This window comes from Schistocerca cancellata, chromosome 3 (assembly GCF_023864275.1).
Source record: "Schistocerca cancellata isolate TAMUIC-IGC-003103 chromosome 3, iqSchCanc2.1, whole genome shotgun sequence".
NCBI lineage: Eukaryota > Metazoa > Arthropoda > Insecta > Orthoptera > Acrididae > Schistocerca > Schistocerca cancellata.
The window spans coordinates 52,955,387-52,977,036 of NC_064628.1; the positions used below are offsets into that span (position 1 = coordinate 52,955,387).

General features: G+C 45.0%; 1 protein-coding gene across 1 annotated transcript in view; it reads right to left on the reverse strand.

Annotated features, from left to right (window-relative positions):
- Window positions 1-702: 702 nt before the first annotated feature.
- The window catches only part of LOC126176034 (U6 snRNA phosphodiesterase 1), a 37,138-nt gene continuing 16,190 nt past the window's right edge, over window positions 703-21,650 (reverse strand). The window contains exon 5 of the mRNA XM_049923166.1: window positions 703-1,061. Coding sequence (XP_049779123.1) covers window positions 870-1,061 — 192 coding nt within the window. The 3' untranslated portion in view covers window positions 703-869. The remainder of the gene's footprint in view (window positions 1,062-21,650) is intronic.

The window sequence follows — 21,650 nt, forward strand, 5'->3', positions numbered from 1 at the left end:
GGTGACGGCACGTGCTTCACATGGCAGGAATATGTTATCGACCCACCTAACTTGTACACTTAGCGAATGGGTAAAAAGATTCTTCTACCTTGCCCGATTTAGGTTTTCTTGTGGATGTGATAATCACTCCCAAAAAAGTGATGAAAACAAGAGTGTCACATAAACTGAAAATAAAAAATTAAACTTTTCACTCAAGGGAAGACTTGAACCTAGGACCTCTCGTTCCGTAGCTGCTCTCGCTAACCACGGGGCCACGGCGTTCCTTAACTCTTATTGTCCTTGATGTTGCCTATCTTTGCATGGACTACTCAGTTTGTATATTTTACTTATTTTTTCATAGTTCCACACAACTACTTCCTGTTTTCTCGATTGATCTGTGTTCAGTTTTTCAAGGCCTATCCACTGTGCCAACTTATAACTAAATCTGAGGAGGGTGCGATGGGGAGGTTCCCTTGTAAGTATCTGTTTCCACATAGAGCTGTAATGAAGATGCACAATTTCAGAAAGAGCTAGTTAGAGATAGGTTTTTCCCTGTACAAAGCTGAATTTAATGCCCATATTTTGCTATGTAGATTTTGGCATTTTTTTGTTTTTGTTGCTGCTGTGCAAATGAACTTTGTTAGTGAAAAATCAGCCCTCCACCCCTGCCCTTGCAAAACATAACAGAAGAAGAAGAAGAAAGTAATTTAGGAAATATAATTTGCTGGTACCAGACTGAGTATAAAATTTTTTCCTCTTTGTAACAATTGTGGTGATTGCTCACAGAACAAACTACTACATATTACTTACAAAATTAAATCTTAACTGTTCTAGAAGTTTTCACACATTATGTCTCTGAAAATACACAATATAAGAAACAAAAAGTAAATTTATGATTGTAGCTGAAATGTAAAATATTTATTTCCAGTTTTGCACATGAGTTTCTCTACGTCTATGTGCCATTTATCTGGCTGTGCTTGACGAAACTGTTGAAACACTACGTCAAGCTGTGGTACGAGAGTAGAAATCGGTTCTGTAAGGTCTCCAAGACACCATCCAATGCTCAGGTGAAATGACGGATCCTGGAGAAGAAAAGTTTTACCAAAGTATTATTGATAATTTACTTTTATAAAGTATTTCTTGCCAGAAAATCTTATTTTCTAATGTAAACTACGGAAGATTTAAAGCAAGTAAGCACTAGCACCTTGTACATAAGATAATACTGTCCCAATTAATACCAGGGATATTTTAAATCAAACTTCAACCTCAGAAAAATTAAAAACATTATTTAATTTTTGTATGTTTACATAAACATATACAATTAACAATACAGTTATACTGGAACAAAGAGGCGAAAACATAACATTGAAGGCAAATTATTTTTTTTTTTACTATTCTGTGAAGAGCAAGGTCAGCATAGTTGAAAGACTGGCTGTAAAAAAAACTGGACAAACAGGAAGGTACGAAATCCATTCAAACCAAGATTATTACAAAGAGAGAGAGAGAGAGAGAGAGAGAGAGAGAGAGAGAGAGAGAGAGAGAGAGAGACCACCTTGGATGGGATATAAGTGCTACTGTGGCAAGTGAGCAGTGAACAGAGTTATAGTACTAAGCCGTGCTCCGGCTCGCGTCTGTGCCGTTCACAGGTTGGCGTCGTGTATTCGGACTGTGATCTCTCGTTTCCTTAGTGCGTTCACTGGCGCCACTACGTTTGCTCGCTTTGTATGTCTGAGTGGCAGCAGTGGCATTTAGCGAGTATTGTGGTACTATCTTTGGAGCGACCTCTAGTATTCACGGGTCATCATGTGTCGGATTTCAGTCAGTTGGGACAGAGCAGCAGTGAGGTCCGACAGCGTCAGTACTTGCTAAGCGAGCTGGCGATATATGCACTGCCCAACGGAAGGATGTGGTCGCAAGAGTGCATGACCACGCCGATGGTCCGGATTCAGCAAGTTTAAGTTGAATGGATTGTTATATTCGAGTAGTGCAACTTTCACGTGTGTGTGTGTGTGTGTGTGTGTGTGTGTGTGTGTGTGTGTGTCCGTCCGTAGAAGTGACCTCATGCCATCAAGCTGTCAGTTGGTGGTTTATACTCCGACATTTCCCTTGCCTGACTTGATTGGCAACGACCATTGGTTGGTCGTTCGGTCAGTCGTCTCAGTGGATGATGTGTATCTGGTCTTTTGACCGTTTCTGTCTTCATAACATTCATGTGTATGTGCAATTGTCTTGTTGCTGTATAGTGACTGTTTTAGCAATGTTTGAGTCCGTTTTTGGAATTGTCTTATGTGGTTCCACGTGCATCTAGTCAGATTTTGAATAGGCGGTTTGGTCTTAACCCTGTCTGCCTACTAGGATTTGGTGGAGCCAACTTGTGTAATTAAATGCTTGTCACTTGATGATAACTGTTATTCTATCGTGATATTGGTTACCACATCTTAGATGGATTTTGCGAGTGTGCTGGCTGGTGTTTAAGCTGCCCCTAGTTTGAGTTGCCATCCTGTTAAGTGAGCATAACTCTTGGCTGCCTGTCTCACCGCTTACGCAGCTGTAATGACTTTTCTCAGGTCGATCCTTGGAGCACTGTCTACGGATCACTCCCCTTTTTTTGTCTGTGTCAATTGTTGAAAAATAATGTTTTGTTTAAATTATTCCTATTGCTTGTGGCATTCAGCTGACAAATAATTTGAATTCTTTCTTACTAAGGCCTTCAGCCGTCAGTGTAGCTTGCGTTGCAGTCAATTTTGTTAATGATTGTTTTTAAAAATTATTTCCTTAAATAAAGTGTGTGTGTGTTTACTGTGCAACCAACGGTTATGTCCACACCTTTCCCTGCCTTCCTTAAGTCCCACATATCAAGTACAGCTTCCTTTATCCCCTCAGACCAGAAAACAGGGCATAAAAAAGAGAGACCAAGCCCAGCACCACTGCTTTGCAATGAAATGAAATTTTCAATTCTGTTAATAAGGGAATACTTACAGCATATCAACAAGCCAAAACATTGCTGAGCTTTTGGGCAAATCCTTCTTCAGACTTAGCAGAAAATGCAAACAAACACACACACCTGCATAATTACTATAATATGGATACAAGGTTGGAAACTATGAAGTGTGTAATAACAGCTTTTACGAACTGACATGATATCTTTCTCTAAACTAAATTGTGCAGTATAAAATCATCAATAATTCGAAAACTCAGTAGTATGTTTAGCTGACACAGCAAAGTTAAAAAGTCATGTTGAATGAAAACACCTGTATTCGCAGTTTCCTTGATTTTGTATGACGCTATTAAAAGCTAACTAGCGTATCATTATACACTATAACAGTAAGTTGTGCAAATGTTAGAAACAAACGCTATACTGTAAATAAAAAAATTAATGATTTTTTTTTATTTCTTATGCTGTTAAACAACTTTTTTCAATTATGGATGTGAAAAACTTGCATTCACGATAAAGAAAACAACATACTAATTTGCAACTGTCTCTGTAATTAAATGATATGCACAAAATAACGAAAACATAAGAGTTGTGATTGAAAATTAACTTATGTATCAAATACAACAATATATCTATTTCACCAGCTGTTTTAGACTATGAAAGTCGAGGCTTCAAAGGCAGCCAAAGTACTACTTCTGGTGGTAAAATAGGTAAAAACCGTATCATTTCATTAGAACTTTTATTATGATTAGTTGAGTTGCAGGCAGGCTCACTGAAAAGACCCCCCCCCCCCTCTGTCCCCATCTATCTCCAGCTGTTGTGTTCATGTGTGTGAGCTGTGCTTGTCTGAATGTGTGCATGGTTTTTTTTTTTTATTTCAGAAGAAGACCTTCTGGCTGAAAGCTTAAATATATGGCAGTCTTTTCACTGTATCTCTCTGTGAATCTACGTCTGCTCTGTACAGTGAGCAGCACTCTACTCTTTCGAAAATATTATTGTTATTTTATCCTAGTATTTCCATTGTTTCATTATAACTCCTATGGCTGGCTCGTTGGTTTAAAGGGGGGGGGGCTGGGGGGGGGGGGGGGGGGGGAAGGGACCAAACTACGAGGTCATTGGTCCCTTGTTCCTAATAAAACAATGCCACAAGGGTGAGAATAAACCAGAAGAGATATATAACACAAAACAGAAAGAAAGGAAAAACCACAAGAATGAAAGAAAAGCAACGAACACTAAAAGGAACAAAAGAGGACAAGAAAACAAGAAACAACAGAGACACCAAAAACAGAAGAGAGTAAAAAAAGAAAGCAAATTTCAGTGGCTGGCCAACCACGAGAATAAAAATGAAAAGCCAACCACTCCGCAACACATTAAAACCTCCACCCTAAAAGAACGAGGGTGGAGGACACAGAGGGACAAAGGACATGAGCTAAAACTTAGATCAAATGATAAAACCCACCTTCATGAATAAAATGTAAAACTACATCAGCCAACGAGGCGTTGTCAGATAAAATGAGTGGCAACGAGGCGTTGTCAGATAAAATGAGTGGCAACGAGGCGTTGTCAGATAAAATGAGTGGCAACGAGGCGTTGTCAGATAAAATGAGTGGCAACGAGGCGTTGTCAGATAAAATGAGTGGCAACGAGGCGTTGTCAGATAAAATGAGTGGCAACGAGGCGTTGTCAGATAAAATGAGTGGCAACGAGGCGTTGTCAGATAAAATGAGTGGCAACGAGGCGTTGTCAGATAAAATGAGTGGCAACGAGGCGTTGTCAGATAAAATGAGTGGCAACGAGTCCAGTAACCCAAGATTTCGTTGCTGGGCATTAAAAGTGAGACAGTGGACCAGAATATGGGCCACTGTCAACCGGGTGCCGCACCGACACTTAGACGGGTCTTCACGGCGCGAGAGGTAACCATGGGTCGCACAAGCATGGCCAACGAGGAGCCGGCAGAGGACAACTGATTCCCTGCGAGAGGCCAGCATAGAAGACTTCCACACATTCGTAGTCACCTTAATGACACACAGTTTGTTGTGCATACTGTAATGCCATTCCATCTCCCAAAGCCAAAAAACCCTGCGGCATAAGTCAGAATGCAGGTCACGCTCAGAGATGCACATCACTACAAATGGTTTCTGCGTAGCCTGTTGGCAAGTTAGTTGCCTGGGATGCCGACATGTGCTGGAGTCCACAAAAAAACTGAACAACAGGACTGGTCCAGGGCATAGATGGACTCCTGGATGGACGCCACCAAAGGTAGCACTGGTCGAAAGTGCACGAGATATGGCCACCAGCTCTGCAGTGAATACACTGCAGCCATCGGGCAAGGAATGCTGTTCAATATGGCCTCCATGGACAAAGGCGAAGCCAATATTACCATCAGCCATCGGTGTAAACCACTTAAGAGCCCCAGAACACTTCGAGAATCAAGAGGCACTAACACCGGAGAGCCACAGGGTTAACGGAGTCCTTAGGGCTATGCGGAAGGTCCAGGCGAAGCTGCAGCCTAGGTGTGCACCATGGAGGTGTACAAGAATGGACCTCGAGGAGAGGTGGTGAAGGTAAGGACTCCAGTTCAGACAGAAGCGATCGCACACAAACCGCAATCGTTAGCCCTGACCTGGGCCACCTATGCGGGAGGTGAACCACTGTGATTGGGAAAAGAAGATGGTAATTAGTATGTTCAGGAGAGCTATGAATGTGTGCAACGTAACTGATCTTCAATGAAGGGACTCCAGCCTCCACCAATACGCTTGTCACCTGACTCGTCCTAAAAGCTCCTGTCACTAGTCTAACCCTGCAATGCTGCAATTGGTTGAGCAAACGCAATGATGAGGGCGCAGCCAAACCAAGTGCTGCCAACACTTCCGTTAAAGCTGATGAAGATGAGGAAGTCAAGTCAAATGAACATCGAAAACCAGACCTAAGAATCGATATGTCTCCACTGCAATGAGGGGATTGTCAATAAGGTAAAGTGCTGGTTCCGACAGAAAAGCACGAGTCACATCTTCATGGTGGAAAACTAGAAGCCATGGGCTAGAGCCCATGGCTTCATCTTGTGGATGGCTTCCTGTAGGCGACGCTCAGAAACACCAGTACTGGAGCAGCAGTACGAAATGCAGAAGTCATCTGCATACACAGAAGGTGAGATGGAGGGCCTGATAACTGCTGCTAGACCGTTAACAGCCATTAAAAATAGAGAGACACGCAATACAGTGCCCTGCGGGACTTGATTCTCCTGGATATGGATGGAACTATGGGAGGCACCAACTTGGACACGGAAAGTACGGAGCAACAGGAAGTTTTGGATACAAATCGGGAGTGGGACCCGGAGACCCCACTCATACAATGTGGCAAGGATATAATGTCACCAGGTCGTGTCATATGCTTTACGTAAGGCAAAAAAGACAGCAACCAGGTGTTGGCGTCTGGAAAAAGCTGTTTGGATGGCAGACTCTAGGGACATAAGATTATCAGTGGTAGAGCAACCCTGGCGGAAGCTGCCCCAACATGGAGCCAGTAGGCCACGTGACTACAGGACCCAACCCAACCGCCAACACACCATATGTTCCAGCAGCTTACGAAGAACAGTGAGGCTGATGGCTATCCACATCAAGCAGGTTTTTACCAGGTTTGAGCACCAGAATGATGGTGCTCTCCCACCATTGCGATGGAAGGATGCCACTGCACCAGATCCGGTTGAAGATGACAAGGATATGTTGCTTGCAGTCATATGAGAGATGTTTAATCATCTGACTGTGGAGCCAATCAGGCCCATGAGCTGTGCTGTGGCAATGTGCAAGGGCACTGAGGAGCTCCCACTCTGTATATGGGGCATTATAGGATTCACTGTGGCATGTAGTGAAAGAGGACTTTCCCTTCCAGCCGCCGTTTGAGAGTGCGAAAGGCTGGGGGGGGGGGGGGGGGGGGGGGGTAATAACCCGACACAGAGGCTCAAGCAAAGTGCTCGGCAATTGCGTGGATAACACGCCATTTATGGTAACACTGCCAACATCTGTTGGGGTCTGGTACCCAGAAAAACGTTTGATCTTTGCCCAGACTTGGGAAGGTGATGTATGGCACCCAGTGGTCGAGACGTATCTCTCCCAACACTCCGTCTTCCATCGACTGATAAGTTGACGGACATAGGCATGTAGCCATTTAAAGGCCACGAGGTGCTCCAGGGAAGGGTGCTGCTTATGCTGCTGTAGAGGTTGCTGATGCTCCTTAATTGCTTCAGTGACTTCCAGCAGCAACCAAGGGACTGCCTTATGCCGGGAGCACCCTAAAGAGTGAGGGATCGCATTTTCTGCCCGCAGAAACAATTGTTATAGTCACCTGCTCAATCATCACATCGATGTTACTGTGTGGGGGAGATTCAACAGGGACAGAAGAGGCCAAAGTTTCCCAGCCCGCCTTGTTCAAAGCCCATCTGGGCAGGTGTCCGTGGGCCTGACGTCGGGGGCAGTGAAAGGAAGATGGGTCAGTGGTCACTACCACACAGGTCATCATGCACTCACCAGTGGATAGATGAGAGAAATCCTGGGCTGCAAATTCATAAATCCATGGCCGAGTAACTACCATGAGCCACAATGAAATGTGTGGTGGCCCCAAAATTTAACAGGCAGAGGTCGAACTGAGACAGTAAAGTTTCGACATTTTTGCCTTGGCCAGTAAGCATGGTGCAACCCCACAAGGGGTTATGGGCATTGAAATCTCCCAAAAGTAGGAAAGGTTTAGGGAGTTGATCAATCAGTGTAGCTAATACTTTCAGGGGTACTGCACCATCTGGAGGAAGATATACATTGCAGACAGCTATTTCCTGAAGGGGCACAGTGCCACTACAGACTGAGTTTAGGACATAAACGCAAACTCCACCTGACTCTCGATTATAGTCACTACGGTTACTGTAATATCGCTTATAGCTGCGGAGGGCAGGGGTCCGCATTGCCAGGAACCAGGTCTCCTGGAGTGCAATGCGGATAGCAGGTGTAAAGCTTAACAGTTGCCGTAACTCAGCCAGGCGGTGGAAAAACAGCCACAATTCCACTGGAGGATGATGACATCGTGAGAGTGGGAAGGCACGGAACATTCAATGAGGCACTTTACACCTCAGGGTCACCTGTTGCCACCGATTTATTGCCTGCGCAGTCTATATTCATTGTGTCTGAGGGTCTGGCGAGAGCTAGGTCCTCAGCAGATACCTGAATGTCCACCCCATCCTCAGATGTAGAGCTTCTAGGTAGCTGTGGTGTGGGTGCCACCACAATTTCCATGGTCTTAGGGGTCTTCTTTTTGGATTTCTTTCATTGCTCCACTGCTCCTTGGGTTTCCCTGGCTGGGAGGACTTCACTGGCTCAGTCTCCAGGACTGAGGATGAAGATAAGAATGAAGCCTTACGACCAGCTGCTTTTGAGCTCTTCAGCCACTGGCGGGTGTCATCTTCCCCACTAGCAGAAACCTGGGAAGGGAATGACGCAAAGGACCCCTATCTAGCGAGAGAAGCCAAGAAGACTTTTGCTTCTCCAGCTTAGAAGTGGGGACAGATGTCCCTGATGGTTGGGGGGGGGGGGTGTTGCTCCTGAGGAATAGAGACGAAAATGATCCCCTACTAAGAAGGGGGCCGGTGTAGTCTTCCGACTCCAAGAGCTGACTGGAGTTGACGGAGCTGATGGTGCCAGAACAGTTGTATTGGTGGTGTAAGACCATGTCATACTGACTGGATGCAGGCATTCAAATTTTATCTTAGCCTCAGTATAGGTCAGTCAGTCCTGGGTCTTTTACTCCACAGTTTTCCTTTCTCTCTGGAGAATCCTGTAGTCAGGTGATAAAGGCGAATGGTGCTCTCTGCAGTTGCCACAGATGGGAGGCTGGGTACTTGGGAGTATTGGGATGTGATGAGCGTCCGCAATCTTGTCATGTGAAGCTGGAAGTACAGCACCACATCGGGGGAGGGATATAGGGCTTTACATCACAGCAGGCAATGTATCACCCTTGAAAGCCAAGAAGAAGGCACCAGTGGCAACCTCATTAGCCCTCGGACCCTGGTGTACACGCCAGTCAAAATGTACACCTCGCCGCTCTAAATTGGCCCGCAGCTCATCGTCAGATTGCAAAAGAAGGTCTCTGTGAAATCTAATACCCTGGCCCATATTTAAGCTGTTACGGGACATGATGGTTATAGACATATCTCCCAGCTTGCTACAAGTGAGTAACGTCCGTGACTGGGCAGAGAATGCTGTTTTGATCAAGACTGACCCAGATCTAATTTTTGACAATACCTCCACTTTCCCAAACTTATCCTCTAAATGCTCAACAAAAAACTGAGGCTTCATCATCATGAAAGAGTCCCCATCAGCTCTCGAACATTCAAGCTATCGGGGCGAATAAGTTCCGCTGCCATCCTTAGCCTGACGTTCCTCCCATGGTGTGGCCAGGGAGGGGAACGATTTGGGGTCGTACTTCTGTGCGTTGAATTGAGCTCGTGATCGCTTAGAGACTGCTGGTGTTTCACCACCAGCAAGAGATGGCCTACGCTTCATCGCGTGTCATCCACCCTGGTGCCACCCACTCTAACCAGGGGCCCTCCCCACAGGCGCCAACTATCCACAGCAAAGGCCACCTGGCAGGATGGCCATTGCCGGGAGTCCCGATGCCCCAGGGGGATGGGCATCTACCCCTTGGCATAAGTGGGGAGTTAATGGCACAGGCATCAGCAGAGCGATCCCTGTGTGGTCAGGGGGCTACAACCAACAGGGTATATGGCAGCTCCACCACAACTGACTGGCTACCGTGCTGGATATCAGGAGCAAAGAAGTCCGTGGTCATTGTCGACACAGAAAGCGACACTGCATAGTGCATTGTGGAAAACGCACCCAGGGAGGTGTCCTCACCTGAGAGATGCAGAATGAGCGGGACTGAAATGTGACAATGAGAAAGTGGGCTAAAGATCTCAATGCACGATGGACACAATGCGCCATGTAAGGAGCTCTTTGCTCTTCGGGAAAATTTTGAAGAATGGAGGTCAAACCCTACTGGGGACCATCACATGAAGGCTGAAACTTGTGAAACTCCTTTTAGTCACCTCTTACGACAGGCAGGAATACCTCGGGCCTATTCTTGCCCCCGGACCCGCAGGGGACTAACTTATGTTCCTTGTCTTTTCAAAGTTTTGTGGAGCTACATTTCGTTTTGTGCAAAGAAATGTTTGTAATAAATGCCAAAAGTTAATTGTAAGCCTGGTGTCCTCTACATTATTTGGAATACCAATTTGCTCATAAGTTTATTCCGGGCAGCAAACTGCAGATAGAACACCCCAGATCTTTGTGGAGTCCAGTAGTCAGATGAGTATTTTCATTGCCTGGTTACACAGGAGTACCACTTTATCAACTTTAATTTCACATAAAACCCACTTGCAACGAGTCCATCACTTGACTTTCAAACTTATAAGATGGTTGTTTCACAAGTAGGGTTCCTAAAGTGGTAAATCCACAAAGAAGTGTTTGGCAAAACCCGGCAACAGTGGCATGCGCAGCAGCTTTCCCACTATTGATCCCAACTATTTCTCCTCTACAACAATCAATGTTCACCTAGCAGCTGTCTGCAATGGATGGCCTAATTGCTGCTACCACCAAGTGCGAAATCCACTCAGTTCACCAGTTGTTAAGGGAAGTGTGTGTCTGTTCAAAACAACCGCAAATGGTGTCGGGAGTTCACTGCTGGTCGCATGGCTATTTACAATGGTGACCTGAGCAGAAGACCATCAATTTCAGATATGAGGGGCGTTTGAAACGTCTGTGCGAAGTCCCAGAGGTGGCACCTCCAGCATCTTTGGAAAGAGCGCACACCAAGTTTCAGCCATATTGGTCTATTTCTTTGTGTGTGGCATTTGTGTGAATCAATGAAGTCGAGTGATTGTAAAAAAATGGATGAAGAAGAATTTCGTGTGGTGATTAAACATTACTTTATAAGAGGCAGAACACCTCAGGAGACTAAACAGAAGCTTGATGAACGTTTTGGTGAAACTGCACCTTCAATTATAACAGTTTATAAGTGGTTTCAAAATTTCCAGAGTGACCATATGGACACAAGTGATGCTGAATGTTCTCGACGCATGCATGCCAACTTTCAAAAGTGAAAAATCACGAGAATTTAGCAGTGTACTATTGTGAACTACAACACATCCCTGATGATTAAAGTTGCAATAATTCAATAACTGTAACAACTCGATTACATTTTCTTTATTATTTACATGTAAATACTAAATAATCGACATACCTGAGGCTTCAGACTGTATAATTTATCATTCAACATGCTGAACAACACGAATGATGAGCTCTGCACATTCCTTTGGATTCACACACATTCAAGTGAAGCACTCTTGAGAGAACTACAGTTCAAAATTACGATACGAGGAAACAAATTAACATCTATTAGATTTCTGTTTTGACATTAGCACAGTTTTTGCACGAATAAATCACTGTTAAGTGATCACACATTTTCATTTCATAATGCAACCCATATTTGCATGGCATCTTATATCCATAAGACATGTTTCCCAAATTTAAATCAATTTTATACAGGATGTACATGTTAGGCTTAGCAAATAATCTGAATAGTTTATCAGTCTGAATTTGTCCGATTTCGGTAGTTACTTATTCAGCACACCCACAGCTGACTTAGCCTTCTTCAAAAACTCTGAACCAAATTTCTGCTCGAAGCACTTTCCTTTTTGAACTGATTTTAAAATTAAAAATTTCTCCAAAGACATTCCTGAAAGCATGGACGACCTGAACTGGGTTTTGGTCTTTGTAAGTGTGCTAAAAATTCTCTCACGTTCCACATTACTAAGTGGAATTGACAAACTAGCCAGCATCACCTTTGCAAGTTTATTATATTGAAGAACCCCATCAGCTGATTTCATCTTATCTACGAATGCCCACTGAATATCAATTCCCTCTGCTGCCAAGTTGGTTTCTTCCAGCTGAAAGTTACAGAAATGAGAATGGAGAATATCAACTTCAGTATCTAAGTGTTCACTTTCGCTAGTCAGAATATTAGGAAATCTGTTTATGAAAAATCTACGGCTGGAGAATGCTTTGCCAATTGTAGAAATATTTGCAACTTCTGCATGCATTAAAACTTCATCTTTAAATGGAAATTTGTGTATCATGTAATCACATGATAAGAAACATTTTCTTACAGACTTACAGAATATAGACTTTTCCTCAGGCTTCAAAGTGATCACCAAAGCAAATGTAGAATTCCCTATCATCAGATCACAATCATCCTTTTGATTTGTTGGAGTATGATAATCTACATCAGTAAGGGAGCTGGAGGTTTTAATAATAAGTCGTCTCACAAATCTTGCCATCACATTCTTCAATACTTCCTCCAAAATTGACCTCAATAAGTGGATATGTGGGATATGTGGGGCACTTGACTGAAGCGCTACATTTGGGCTCTCAAAGATAGGCACAAAACTTGAAAGGAAAAGGCATAAAGATTTATGTAAATTTGATGACAGAAACATGAACGGTCGTTGTACCTCATGTGATAAAGCATGGTCCACAGCGTCAATGTTTTTCTGTAAAACTGATGATTGGGTTTTTCTTTTAAGTAAGGAGTGTGGTGAAATCTTATCACAGTGCTTGGATGTGTGATATGAAGTAGACACATCTTCATTTTGAATGTGTTTTGGAATTTTATAATTCTTCAAAAGTTTCCACTTCAGAATCCTTACTTACAATTTCTCTTTTGAACAAACTAACCAAAGGGTCCCACTGCTCCAAAATCCTATCTAAACATCTTTTCAACAATAACTATCGTGTAGGCACGTTTCAGAATTTTCCTCATTTCTGTGTCATGTAAAGTTTGAAACTTTCTAAATTTTTCTTTCCGTTTTGCACTCCTTTCCAAAGAATAAAATATGTCAATAATATTTTCATCAACATTAAAGGCAAACATGCCATCCCTTTCTCAGCAGCAAGATTAATTAGGTGACAAGAACAGCCTACAATGATTAAGTTAGCAATTTCTTGCTTCACACATCCTGCCACACAATTTTTTAGCCCTACCATTACAGAAGCATTATCAGCACCAAAAGCCAGAAAGTTTAATGTAATACGAAATTCCCATAAAGTTGAAAGTAGATGATCAGCAATATTAGCTCCAGTGGCATCCCCTTTTAAATTAGGCACAGAGAGTAGGCAGCTTTGAATTTCATGCACTTCAGGGCTGAAGAACGATATGGTAATAGGCTATAACTTCAAGTCCGTTTTATTACTACCATCGGTAGCAACAGTGAATGGATTCGACTGCAAGTGCGTAATAACGCTGCATTGTATGTCTTCGCCATTCTGCACGAAAAATAATCAACACCTCCAAGATATGCAGCCAACAACTACTACAGAGTAAACAAATCCCACAGCAGAACCGAGAACACAATGGTCCTACGTTCTAAACAATGGTCTTGTAGTAGTGATGCCAACCCTGGCACACCGTAAAGGGGATTGGTTGGTTGGTTTGGGGGGGATTAAAGGGACCAGACTGCGACGGTCATCGGTCCCTTTTTCCAAAAAAAGGGAAACCACCCAAAGAGAATAAAAAACGAACAACAGGAAAGACGTCAGACGACACAGGACAAGAAATACTCCTACAGAGATCAGACGAAACAAATTAAAATCACACAGAGTGTGACAGTGGTTGGCCGACCATAGAGATAAAAAGGAAAAGCCAACCACCGAGAACACATTAAAAACTCAGCGTAAAATCGTAGGCCAATGGCCAGAATCAACACAAAAGAACAGAACAAACACTCAGAGTAAATAATAAAAACCCCCTGCCCAAATAAAACGGAAAACTAAGTCAGCCATACCAGGGTCATCACATAAGAGGGCAGGGAGCGTATCAGGCAGCGCAAATGTCTGCCTGACCACAGCTAAAAGGGGGCAGGCCAACAAAATGTGGGCCACTGTCAAAGCCGCCCCGCAGCGACATGCAGGAGGGTCCTCCCGGCGCAGTAAATAACTGTGTGTCAGGTGGGAGTGGCCAATGCGGAGCCGACAAAGGACGACTGAGTCCCTGCGGTTGGCTCGCAGGGATGACCGCCACACAGTCGTCGTCTCCTTGATGGCACGGAGTTTATTGGGCATGATCCGATTGCGCCATTCAGCGTCCCAAAGCGCAAAAACTTTTCGGCGGAGGACTGCCCGCAAATCAGTCTCTGGGAGGCCAACGTCCAGAGACTGTTTACTCGTGGCCTCTTTCGCCAGGCGGTCAACATGTTCATTGCCCGGGATACCGACATGACCGGGGGTCCACACAAAGACCACAGAGCGGCCGCAACGCGCAAGAGTATGCAGGGACTCATGGATAGCCATCACCAGACGAGAACGAGGAAAACACTGGTTGAGAGCTCGTAAACCGCTCAGGGAATCGCTACAGATAACGAAGGACTCACCTGAGCAGGAGCGGATATACTCTAGGGCACGAAAGATGGCGACTACCTCAGCAGTGTAAACGCTGCAGCCAGCCGCCAAGGACCGTTGTTCGGAATGGTCCCCTAGAGTTAGCGCATACCCGACACGACCAGCAACCATCGAACCGTCAGTGTAAACAATTCCAGAGCCCTGATACGTGGCCAGGATGGAATAAAAGCGGCGGCGGAAGGCCTCTGGAGGGACCGAGTCCTTCGAGCCCTGTGCCAAGTCGAGCCGAAGGCAAGGGCGAGGAACACACCACGGGGGTGTACGCAGAGGCGCCCAGAAAGGAGGTGGAACTGGAAAAAACCCAAGCCCGCAGAGAAGCTCCTTGATGCGTATGGCGATCGGACAACCCGACCGGGGCCGACGGTCTGGCAGATGGACGACTGACTGCGGGAACAGGACACGATAATTTGGATGCCCGGGCAAGCTAAAAACATGGGCAGCATAAGCGGCCAGCAAACGTTGGCGTCGGAACCGCAGTGGAGGTACACCTGCCTCCACTAGGACGCTGTCCACAGGGCTGGTGCGGAAAGCACCAGTGGCAAGGCGTATCCCGCTGTGGAGAATTGGGTCCAGCACCCGCAACGCAGATGGGGATGCTGAGCCATAAGCTAGGCACCCATAATCCAGGCGAGACTGGATTAACGCCTGGTAGAGCCGCAACAGGGTAGATCGGTCGGCGCCCCAGCGGGTGTGGCTCAAACAACGCAGGGCGTTGAGATGCCGCCAACACGCTTGTTTAAGCTGCCGGATATGAGGCAGCCAAGTCAACCGGGCATCAAAAAGGACACCCAAAAACCTGTGCGTCTCCACCACAGCAAGAAGTTCGTCGGCAAGATAAAGCCGCGGCTCAGGATGGACCGTTCGGCGCCGGCAGAAATGCATAACGCGGGTCTTGGCAGCCGAAAACTGAAAACCACGCGCTACAGTCCAAGACTGCGCCTTGCGGATTGCGCCCTGTAGCTGACGTTCAGCTCCTGCACCGTAAAGGGGAGTCAAGAATGAAATTGTCAAGTGGAGGAGTGGGGAGGGAAGGGTAGAAACCCTGAATATTTTTCCCCCTGGAACATTTATCCCTCTAACTCCCCCTAGGCAGCTTAATTCCCCCTAAATTTAGGGGGAAATCCCCCAACTTGGCAACACTGCCTTGTACACACAACAATGCTAATCACTTCGCTTGGAACGACTATCTACTACTTCTTGTTCACCATAACTTTAGGATTGCGCTGGTGCTACCAGAAGCGGAGGAAATTGGCACTAGTTGAAAGATATTCATTTGCCTCCGAATGCTGCCAATGATAAGTTACTTACTTCCTTGTAGATACGAAGAGCAAGCTACGCCTACTGCCGTTCCTGACAGCCACTGCACGAATCTTCCAAGTTAACATACACAAGTAGCAGCCATACCTTGTCATCCACCAATATATCGAAGGCGCAAGATTTTCAAATAGTAAGGGAAGTATTGAAACTGCTCTGAAAATCGGGAGATCAGTCTACACGGTCAGGAGATCGGGAGGAAGAAGGGAAAATCTGGAGTCTCCCGCTTAAATCGGGAGAGCTAGCATGTCTGTGGAGGTTACAACTCCAGAAATCATTGATAAAATCCACGATATGGTGATGGGTGACAGATGAGTTAAGGTGTGTGAGATTGCTTGTGCTGTGGGCATCTCGAATAAACAGGTATATAATATTTTGCATAAACATTTGGACATGAGAAAGCTGTCTGCAAGATGGGCTCCGCGATTGCTCCTGCTTGACAAAAAATGGATTCATGTGAAGTGTTGCAAGGATGGTTTGCTACTGTTCAGAAAGAATGCACAGGACTTTAGGCATTGTTTCATTACTGGATGAAACATGCATACATTACTATACTCCTGAGGCCAAACAATAATCTAAACAATGGGTTACCAAGGGAGAATCTGCACCAAAAAAGGTGAAGACCAGTGCTTTGGCCGGAAAGGTTATGGTGACTGTCTTTTGGGATTTGCAAGGGATAATCCTCATCGACTATCCGCAAAAGGGTAAAACTATTACGGGTGCATATTATTCATTGTTATTGGACCATTTGAAAACCGAGCTGCAAGAAAAATGCTGGCGATTGGACCACAAAAAAGTTCTTTTCCATCACGACAATGCACCAAACACACCTCAGCAGCTGTGGTCACAAAATTAATGGAAAAAGGATTCCAACTCATTTCACAATCCCCCCCCCCCCCTCCCCATTCTCCAGACTTGGCTCGCTTGGACTACTATTTGTACCCCAATTTGAAGAAATGGCTGGCGGGACAAAGATTTTATTCAAACGAGGAGGTGATTGCAGCAACTAATAGCTACTTTGCAGACTTGGAAAATTTCTATTATTTGGAAGGGATCAACAAATTTCAACAGCTGTGGATGAAGTGTATAAGTCTAAAAGGAGACTATGTCGAAATATGTAAAAGGTTTACCCCAAACATGTAAGTAGTTTTTATTTTTGCATGGACTTTCCAAACCCCCTTCGTAAGACTGTTGAAAAGTTCAAGAGACTATTGCTCTAAAAGCAAAGGAACAGCTTTCGTGAGCTTGCTCTTCAGGTACGTGAGATGTCCACAAGCCCAGCTGAGAGAATTTTTCCTGAACATTTAGTGTATCAGAAATCTTTACATAAGACCACAAGCAGCAATGTGTCAGCTGTGCCTATCTGGAAACAATTGGGAGGAATTTTTGGGCCCAATCAATACAAGCAATGAAACATGGGTGCTTAAATGCAATCTGATAGCAACTTGATGGCACTTGTGTTTTGGGACCATAAAGGGATATTGCTGATCAACTGTTTGCCTCATGGAACAAAGATAAACTTAGACAGGTATTGCAACACACGAAGGAAACAAGACAGATGATATATGACTGCTGGAATGGAAAACTGGGCAAAGGAGTGGAGTTCTTCAAGATAACACATCACCCCATGTCTCTCATCATACCCCGGGCCTACCAAAAGGATTTGGCAGTTACGTTTACAGTCCATCCCCTAATAACTCTCCCCTAATTCTCGTGCAGCTTTCTCGACTTGGTTACCCAACCATTAAACAAGCAGTGTTGCAAAACACCTTTCCCAATACAATATATCAGTTAATTTTTTTTTATAAATGCCGCTTATCAGTTAATCTTTAAAATGTATAATGCTTGGGCATTTATGAATTTTGGGCATTTGCCCCAACTTATAAATGGTGGGTTGATTTGGAGAAAAAAGGAACTAAACTGTGTCATCAGTCCCTTTTTCCTTAGTCTCATGGGTCTCACATTAAAATCATACCCCAGAAGAACCTCATCACCTGAAATCCAGGGAATGAACAAAATGTATAAAACTAAGTGTGTAATCACACTGCAGAAAGCAATGATAGTAGCAAGCCAAAATTGAAAACATTAACTCTAAGGGAAAAAAGCAGTAGAAGGCGTTAAAAACAATATAGCAGATGGCCTTGGCTGGCTGATCACAAGAATAAAAAAGGATGAGCCAGCCACTCTGCAACACACTAAAATCACCAGCCTAAAAACACAAGGCACGAGAAACACAAGAAGACTAACGCCAAGTCGAACAGACAGTGTCAGAGGGAGTAAGGAAGATTTAAAATGCAGGTAGGGTGAGGACCTGAAAGATGACGGTAAGGCAACCATCCTTAAATACAATGATAAAAACTCTCTTCATGGATGAAGCTTAGAACTAGATCAGTCGCTAAGGCATTGTCCCCTAACACCACAGCTAGCGTCTCAGGAAGATTCAAAGTCTGCCGCACGGCAGGTAGATTTAGACAGTCCAACAAGATGTTGACCACTGTCAAGTGAGAACCACAGCGACACTAAGGTGGATCCTCATGACGCAGGAGCTGACCGTGAGTCAGCCAAATAAGACAGATGCAATGCAGCACTTCACTGTCCGCCACCCATACCATACATCCTTCCCCCTCCCCACCCCAGCCAGGAGGGTTACGGGATCGTAGGATGTACTGCAGGGAAAGTTCCAACCTGCACAACTCAGAAAAGCTGGTGTTGGTGTGAATGATCCTTATGGCACAGGTTGTGGAGCAGTCATTGAAATGAAGGATGTCATGTTCGGCAGCGTGCTCACCAACAGGGTGATCCACTTGTTTTTAAAGTCAGTTTGTCGGTGGCCATTCATGCGGAGAGAGAGCTTGTTTGTTGTCATGCCCACATAGAATTCATGACTGGTTTCACATATAGGATGCCGCTGATGGGATAGATGATGTTTGTGACCGGACTGGAGCAGATGGTGGTGGGACGACATATAGGACGGGTCTTGTATTAGGCCTATAACAGGAGTATGAGCCATGAAGTAAGGGAGTTGGGAGAAGGGGTTGTGTAAGTACAGGTGAGTATGTTGTGTAGGTTCACTGGATGGCAGCTTACCACTGTGGGAGGGGTGGGAAGGATAGTGAGCAGGACATTTCTCATTTCAGGGCACGACAAGAGGTAGTCGAGATCCTGGATGGAGAATGTGATTCTGTTGCTCCAGTCCTGGATGGTACTGAGTTACTAGGGGAATGCTCCTCTGTGGCCAGACGGTGGGACTTTGGGGTTGGTGGGAGACTGGAAAGATAAGGCATGGGAGATTTCTTTTTGTATGAGGTTAGGAGGATAATTACTGTCTGAAGGCTTCAGTGAGAACCTCGTTATATTTCGAGAGGGACCGCTTCTCACTGCAGATCCGAGGACCATAGGCTGTACGGAAGGGATTTCTTGGTGTGCAACGGGTGGCAGCTGTCGAAGTGGTGATATTGCTGGTGGTTAGTAGGTTTGATATGGACGGAGGTACTGATGTAGCCATCTTTGAGGTGGAGGTCAACATCTGGAAGGTGGCTTGTGTTGAGTAGGACCAAAAGCAAATGGGGGAGAAGTTGTTGAGATTCTGGAGGAATGTGGATAGTGTGTCCTAACCATCGATCCAGATTGCAAAGATCACATCAATGAATTTAAACCAGATGAGGGGTTTAGGATTCTGGGTTTTTAGGGGATTCCTCTAGATGGACCATGAATAGGATGGTTCAATGCAGGTGCCCTTAGCCATACCTTGACTCCGTTTGTGGTATCCTGAATTTTCCATTGCTTTATGACTGAAGAGGATCGTTCAACATGACAGAAGTGCAACACTTCTGCTAATTGCTGCAGATTTCAATGCTGGGCTATTAACAAGTGTCTGCCTGTGAACCATTCAAAGAAACATTATTGACATGGGCTTTCAGAGTAAAAAGTCTGTTCATGTACCTTTGATGACGACATGACACAAATCTTTATGCCTCGCCTGGGCCCGTCAACACTGACATTGGGCTGTTGTTGACTGGAAACGTGTTGACTAGTTGGACAAGTCTCGTTTCAAATTGTGTCGAGCAGATGTACTTGTACAGGTATGGAGACAACCTCATGAATCCATGGACCCTGCTCGTCAACAGGGGACTGTTCAAGCTGGTGGCGGCTCCATAATGGTGTGGGGCATGTGCAGTTTTAGTAATGTGGGACCCCTGATATGTCAAGATACGAATGACAGGTGACATGTGTAAGTATACTATCTGGTTACCAGCATCCATTAATGTCCATTGTGCATTCCGACAGACTTTGGCAGTTCCAGCAGGACAATGTGACACCCCACAAGGGCAGAATTGCTACAGAGTGGCTCCAGGAACACACTTCTGAGTTTAAACACTTCCGCTGGCCACCAAACTCCCAAGACATGAACATTATTGAGCGTATCTGGGATGCCTTGCAACATGCTGTTCTGAAGAGATCTCCACCCCCTTGTGTCCTTACGGATTTATGGACAGTCATGCAGGATTCATGATGTCAATTCCCTTGAGCACTACTTCAGACATTAGTTGAGCCCATGCAGCATCGTGTTGCAGCATTTCTGCGTCCTCACGGGGGACCTACACGATATTAGGCAGGTGTACCAGTTTCTTTGGCTCTTCATTGTAGATGTTACTAGAGCAACAGGAGGATGAGGAGGGGGAGGAGGAGTGTCCCCAACGATTAAGTGGGCATGCATAGTCTCATGGCCCTGGGGGCCCATTTTAAGAAGCATAGCTGTTGGAGATGCTGTTTTCATACAGGGCAATGTCGTCCTAGTCATAGCATATGAGAATCCCATGTGTACAGGATTAAGACTGTCATTTCTTTTTTGCCTCTGTGTAGGTCAGCCTATCCAGTGTCATATTCCATTATCTTCCTTTCTTTCTGATAAATGGTGCAAGTCCAGTGAACAGGGTGATACACTCTGCAGTTCACAGGAACGGGAGGAGGGGCACAAGGAACATTCACGCGTGAGACGTTCCCATTCCTGATGTGTGCGGCTGGCGCTACATTGAGAGGACATGTGCGGTTCAGATTCATTGATGTCATCTTTGCAAACTGGATCGAGGGTGATGACACACTATCCACGTTCCTCCAGAATCTCAACTGCTTCTCGCCCCTTTGCTTATGGTCCTACTCAACACAACAAGCCACCTTCCAGATGTTGACCTCCACCTCAAAGATGGCTACATCAGTACCTCCGTCCATATCAAACCCACTAACCACCAGCAATATCACCACTTCGACAGCTGCCACCCGTTGCACACCAAGAAATCCCTTCCGTACAACCTGTGGTCGTCGGATCTGCAGTGAGAAGCGGTCCCTCTCAAAATATAACGAGGTTCTCACATAAGCCTTCACAGGCAGTAATTATCCTCCTAACCTCATACAAAAACAAATCTCCCATGCCTTATCTTTCCAGTCTACCACCAACCCCAAAGTCCCATTGTCTGGCCACAGAGGAGCATTCCCCTAGTAACTCAGTACCATCCAGGACTGGAGCAATGGAATCACATTCTCCGCCCAGGGTCTCAACTACATCTTGTCGTGCCCTGAAATGAGAAATGTCCTGCTCACTATCCTTCCCAACCCCTCCCACAGTGTAAATCAGTTGATGTTGATGGAATTAGGCTACGAAACTACACATTTAATGTAGTACAAGAGTTTTGTTATTACGCAGCAAAATAACCAATGATAATAGAAATAGAGGAGGTATAAAATGTAGACTGGCAATATAAAAAAAAGCATTTCTGAAGAAGAGAACTTTGTTAAAATCAAATATAGATTCAAGTGCTGGAAAGCATTTCCTGAAGATAATTGTTTGGAATGTAGAGACGTGTGGAGGCAAGAAATTTGTGGCACAGCCTGACCAAATGAAGGAATTAATTGATAGGACATCAAGGGATCAC